Source organism: Ischnura elegans, chromosome 6 (assembly GCF_921293095.1).
Source record: "Ischnura elegans chromosome 6, ioIscEleg1.1, whole genome shotgun sequence".
Taxonomy (NCBI): Eukaryota; Metazoa; Arthropoda; class Insecta; order Odonata; family Coenagrionidae; genus Ischnura; species Ischnura elegans.
In genome coordinates, this window is record NC_060251.1 from 22,336,906 (window position 1) to 22,343,057 (window position 6,152).

Genomic DNA, 6,152 nt, shown 5'->3' on the forward strand with positions numbered 1-6,152 from the left:
TTTTTGACTGGTTTTGGTTCTGGTTTGATCCTCAGTTTTGATTTTTAATCAATTGTTTCATTTTCAAGCTAGTAATGACTATAATAGGTATTACAGAGCGTCCAGATTGAGTATTAAAAAATTCTCAGAGAATGCAAGGTTTTCCAGGGAAATTGCTATGTTTCCCTGAGAGTTACCTAGTCCTAAGCATGACCATTTTTGGCCCAATATAGCTCATACGGTCCAAATTACTGACCACAGGAGTGACTGCTCACAATTTTAATGTTGGGTGCACCTTTATTTTCATGAAGAATGGAATTCACCATGGAAAAAATCATTTAGTTTTCTGAAAATCTCCATACCTCCCAATCACAAGTCAGGTATTCTAACAGTTATACTACCAAACCTATTAGCATACCTAATCTAGCAATTAGGTCCAGGTTGAAAACTCGGCTTAGTCAAATGAGTTTTTCATGAAAATTTCACCCTTAGAGTAAATAACATTCCACTCATACACTTGGAAGCGTACCAAGTTACTTATAACAAGAATTACTGAGTGTGATATCCTGAGATGATAGAAACTTATAAGACAAGCTATTCCACCATATGAGTCTTAAAAGAATGTCTCTGATATTCTATAAAACTTCTGCTCACATATTAATGCTAGAGGAAAACAGCATGGGCATCATCACATTACCCCGATCTTTACAAATAATTCCATGATGGACACTATTTAATTCCCTCTTCCAAAAAAGTCTTCCTTAAATACCTCAAGCACCGATGTCCTCAACATGACAGAGAATCCAACTCAATAAAGCACCTCAGATGAAAATTGCAATGCCCTATGACTGAATTCCAATGCACAAACAGTTTTACCACCTAGATTCCAAATACGAGTAGTAATTATGTGAATAATATCAAGCAGCTTTTCTATCATAAAATAACTGTAGCAACAAGAGTAACTTGAAGGAGGATTTCTATTAACAAATTTTTATTTCTGCACAAATTAGAACAATTATTTAAAAAATTATTTTATCACTCCCTTTACTCTGGGTGCTTCATGAGAATTAATCTCAATGTTATAGTTTTTGCTGGATGTTACCTGGGTCGAAAATATACATTCAACTTTTTCTAGATCACTCGCTGAATTCATGGATATATCCTGTATTCCCGTAGACCAAAATTCTGTGAGCATTCCAGTTTTTCTAGATTAGCAGACATGCTGGTATTATAAAAATTATCTGAAATAATCCATCCACTATCACCACATCTATTTAATGTGTATGATGAAGAAATGCTTAGAGAGGTATGGCATGAGTTGGAAGCTGGAGTTAAAGTGGACGGAATGATGTTTAAATAAGTGAGCCATGATCAGGCATCCATTAGCCAGTCAGCAAGAGGGTTGCAGGCTCTATAGTCCAGCCGGCAAGAGTTGTCTGATGAGAGTTCAAAAGGAAGCGTGGAGAACCCTGAGCAGCACGGTTTGCAGCCAATCGCTGACCCCCAAACGCACCTCACACCATCACCTAATTATACAGCGTTGTCACATGCATTTAAAGCACTGAAACAAGCCTGAGGCACCGAAACAAGCCCTTTCTTCGTATCACCAAAATAAAGAATTCTTCCTTTGGGTCCTTAATGCTTGTTGTCCCTTCTGGCTCCTTTCTTCATGGAACCCTTTTGTTTACATATGATGTGGGCGTTGCCCTTTTTTACCAGGCAATCTTGCCTTCCACCCCAAACTAGACCCTTCTAACTGTCATTGGACAACTCTGAGAGGCTGGACTGTGGTGAATGCCTTAACGAGCATTGCAAGGAGTATGGCATGAGAATTAACCACAAGAAAACTAAGGTTATGAGGTTTTGCAAAGCATCAAGTCCTAGAAATGTGAGACTCGAGGTAAAAGCTGGTGGGAAAAAAACTTGAATAGGTAGAGCAATACACCAATTTGGGCAGCACATTAGTGGAAAAATGGGAGAGAATTTCTTTAGCAAAGGAGGCATTCATGAACAGGAGGGAGCTTATGAGAGGATCCGTATGTAAGAGTTTAAAGAAACGGTTACAGAAGAGTCTGGATCTGGAGTGCAGCATTAAATGCAGAATAATTTGTAAATACTCCATGCAAGCCTGCATTCATCAGCAAAATACTTTAATAATAATCTAAAATAATATTTCCCGTAATCTTACCAGTTCCTTAACATCACTGTATTGAAACAAGTTATGTCAATCATGCTTAATGGAAAAGTTTTCAAGTTTAGCTTAGCACAAATTATTTTGGGATAGACTCTCTTTGACTCCAGTTCTGATATGGGTTGTAAGCTTGAGAAACAGAGGAACCAAGAACTGAACCGGCCCATCCCAACTTTCCACATGTAATTCCTCCTCTCCATCCAGTAACATCCAGCAGTTACTCCTCTCTTCACCCAACATGAAAATACCCACATCCTTTTTGTTCTCCACCATTGGGCAAAATCTCAGGTGAGGTGGGTACACAATATCATGAAAAAAAGACAGAATACCCTGTGTTTTTTGTAGGTTAAGAATGGGTTAGGGAGAGGGCATGTACTTTGATTTCAGGATCCACCACTGCCTCTCTAGATCCATATGACTATCATAAAATACTCTCGTGACCACATTTTCCTCATAATGTCACGCTATATCCTGTCATTACCTATTTGTGATCGGAAAAGCCGTATCTACCAAAGATAACATACATCCACCTGATATATGTATTGTATTAACCAATTTCTCCATATGTATTACCTAATAATTTTTTTCAGTCATTGCAGTTTCTTATCACATGCTCACATATATAGGCTAATTTACACTTGCTCTTGAAGAGCATGCAGCTAAGATTTTCTCATCATAACTCATCTTCGAACTAATGGTCAGTTGATGAAAATTTGGCTGTCATGTGTAGATTTGCTTGGGATAAATGAGAAAATTAATGTTAAGATAAATTATTATTTGGTTTATATGAGCAAATGCATTTCAGCTGAACCCATCATACTCTCTTTGTACATATTTTAGATTTAACATACCAAGATAAGGCACCAGGGCCAATTTTTTCACCTTTTATGCCAGTAGTCTCCTTCGAATTTCATTTTTAAAAGCCCCTGGATTTAAGTGGTGTGATGAGTTACACTCGTTTTGTGAGTTTGAAGTGAGCTACACTGTGCTGAATATTACTTGACACTTGAGAGGAAAGAGTTAATGTGAGAGTGGATAATAAGAAACTGCTGACACAGTTAACTTTATTTTCAACCCACGCACTCAAACTTGACACCTAATTCAACCCATCTCTCACTTACCATTAACTTGGCACACAGGCTAAACAGCAATGGTGACAGTGGACACAACTATCTAAACTTCTAGTCTTTGAACACTGGCCACACTGAGTTCCCAAGTTTGTCCGTGACTAAAACAGTCGAAACCTACACCGGTGTCATTGAAAATTTGTGAAATATTCAACAAAAAGTTATATTTTCATTTTTCACAGACATTAGTAAAAGCTGACCTGAATGTTAATGCATTCCTTCCTAAGATAGAAATCTTAAGCAGATACATCAGAGCAGTCAACATTCCAGAGAATACGGCCAACAGGTAAAATAAAATTGAAATGAAATAAATCTATTTAAAAATTTCTAGGAAGTACGACTGCATGCACCAATTATAAAAATATTTGCTTATTTTAAGTAATAAAAAGCAATTGAATACAAATAATTAACCAAGTCATCGATACAAAAAAAATACGACAAGTACAATTATTTGAGAGAGGGTGGCTAAAATTCACTCATGAACACTATCTTCTGCAAATACAAGAGATGATTCAACTGTCTACCAAAAAAACTGTTAGTTAAGATAGCAATAAACAGAAATCGCCTTCACTACCCATAAATGAGTCCAAGAGAAATAGCAATTAAATCTAAGCTGAGGAGACAGCAGAGAAGAATAATATGGGCTTAAGAATAACCCTCATTTAAAGTATTTATAGGCCATTTCCAAGGGGAACCTAACTGACTCTCAGATGAAGTCTAAATAAAAAAGGGAAAAACAACCAGTTTATACATTTATAAAATAAAATCAACATGTATCGAGGTAGATCTAGATGTATTTCGCAAGTACATAGTCAATGACGTTGGGGAAAAAATATCATCATAATGATCTAGGGAGATACATCAACAGCCACTAAGATATATCTTCCTACTTACAAAACAGTCTTTGGCATTAATAACAAAATTAAAACGGTTAATTAGGGCCACAAAATCGGAAATTACGAAACATGAAAATGAATCTAGTTAAAAACTTAATGAGAAAAAAGGATGAAGTCATAAATAGTAGTCGTAAATCATAAATATAACAGTGTAACTCATTTCAAAATTTTAGGAACATTTTTTCTGAGACAGTCCTTCAAGCCAAGCTTCAACTTTGTTTAGTATGTCGATATACTCTTCCAATATTCTTATCGCAATCTGGAAACTATCACTGCTATTTTCAACCTCAAGCATTCGCCTCCGGGCTTCAATGAATTCCATTCTTTTGGTTGCTGTTAAATCCAAAGAAAACTGTATCTCGAGGGGAGATTCAAGGGGAATCCAATCACCTCGAAACACCTTATGATAAGATGATATTTCGCAATCTTCGATGCATACAACACAGATGATGGCACTCAAACCCCATGAAAATCCTTCAACAGTGCAGCACAGATTCTCTAACAAGCCGTGCCCCTTCAAAAATTCCACTTTCCTCGCAGTGATTGAGGAATTGGGTCTTCTTTTTACAATAGCCTGAATGTTATCCCACGCGAAAGTGATAACCTCGTGAGGGTTACCAGGCAGATAAAACCCATATTCTATCCAAAGTTTCATATTGTCGTGAGGTCCGTAATTAATAAAAACTTGCGCCATTGATGGACATTTTGTTTGAGAGCGTATCTCGTAGCATCTAGTGGATTTGTTAAAACCTGCATTCACCTGCGCGTTAAATGAATGATTAAACATATCAAGGTAAGGCGCTAGGGCCAAATTACTCCCGTCACGATCTCTTAAAATTGTACATGTCAATGAATCGGCCGCACAAGACATATACACAGCTCTAGTATTTACAACAATCCAAGCATGATGAAATTCAGAGAGAGTAGGAACAGATGCTGAGCTTGGCAATTTTCCTTTCGAAATTAGGTTAGTGATAAGTTCGCATCCATTATCAAAAGCTGTCTTTATAGCATACTTCTGCTCCATAACACGCTTCTGCATGAATAAAGGCAAAGACAAAATTTCAAAGTCACTACAATTAGAGGGCACCGCAAAGGATTTTGGCAAAGTTTGTAAATAAGGAAACCAGGGAGAATCACTTCCCAACTGAGTTTCAAGGAAGATAAACACAGCCAATAATCCGTGCTCCGATAGAAGAACTTTTACGTTCTCAATTTCCAAACGATTACATACTGTACTTGCTGTAATCAAAAGTCTTTCGGGAATTCTCACAAGCACATCGCCGGCTTTCACTCCATTTACAGCTTGTAACCCTCGTCCCGTGAAAAAATTGCTAACAAGTCGAAGTTTACAAGTTGCATTCCAACCCATACTACACATCCACTGAACAAGTGCAATAATAGATGGATCACTACTTAAATTGTTCATCCTCGTCCTTAAAGTTCGTTTACATCTTCTTCTTGATGTTCTGCCCCTACGATGATACTGAAGGCCATTCATGGTTTATCATCAATTTCTCATCGCCACAATATCAACGATGGGATTTGGTGATGCAGCAGAGCGAAAACTAAATGAGAAGGGACTTGCAGTTCACACACGTACACAGTCCATCATCTACAATTTTAGTCACACACCTATTACCTTGTCACTGTTGAGGGATGAGGCTTTCAGGTCATTCAAATTGCCATCACAGCTGACACGCGATGACGACTTGCGTTTTTGCTCCCCTTTACAAAAACCACTCCAACTAAAATAATATTTTATACCCCCTTTACTCACAACTCTGTTCACTCGATAGCTGTATGCAATCCTTCCAGCCAAGAGGACGGGAGCCATTCCCGTTTTGTTGATTCGTCATATCGATTCTATCAGATTCTATCGCGATAGCTGTTGATGCCGAGGCAACCTCGAGGCCTCGATCGAGTTATATCGAAAAATCAAACAATTGAATTCGAAAA

At 37.6% G+C, this 6,152-nt stretch overlaps 2 protein-coding genes across 3 annotated transcripts in view; both read right to left on the reverse strand.

Annotated features, from left to right (window-relative positions):
• Positions 1-6,057, reverse strand: part of LOC124160184 (iron-sulfur clusters transporter ABCB7, mitochondrial) — a 37,637-nt gene extending 31,580 nt beyond the window's left edge. The window contains exon 1 of one of the 2 annotated variants that reach the window (XM_046535955.1): positions 5,974-6,057. In XM_046535955.1, the coding sequence (XP_046391911.1) occupies positions 5,974-6,030 (57 nt within the window). In that variant the 5' untranslated portion in view covers positions 6,031-6,057. Of the gene's footprint in view, positions 1-5,835 lie in introns of both variants that reach the window. The other variant, XM_046535953.1, reaches the window with a different exon arrangement.
• On the reverse strand, positions 4,074-5,827 carry LOC124160185 (SET domain-containing protein 4). Its single transcript, XM_046535956.1, has one exon. It carries the CDS (start codon positions 5,692-5,694, stop codon positions 4,363-4,365), a length of 1,332 nt encoding a protein of 443 aa, XP_046391912.1. The 5' UTR covers positions 5,695-5,827; the 3' UTR covers positions 4,074-4,362.
• Positions 6,058-6,152: the final 95 nt, after the last annotated feature.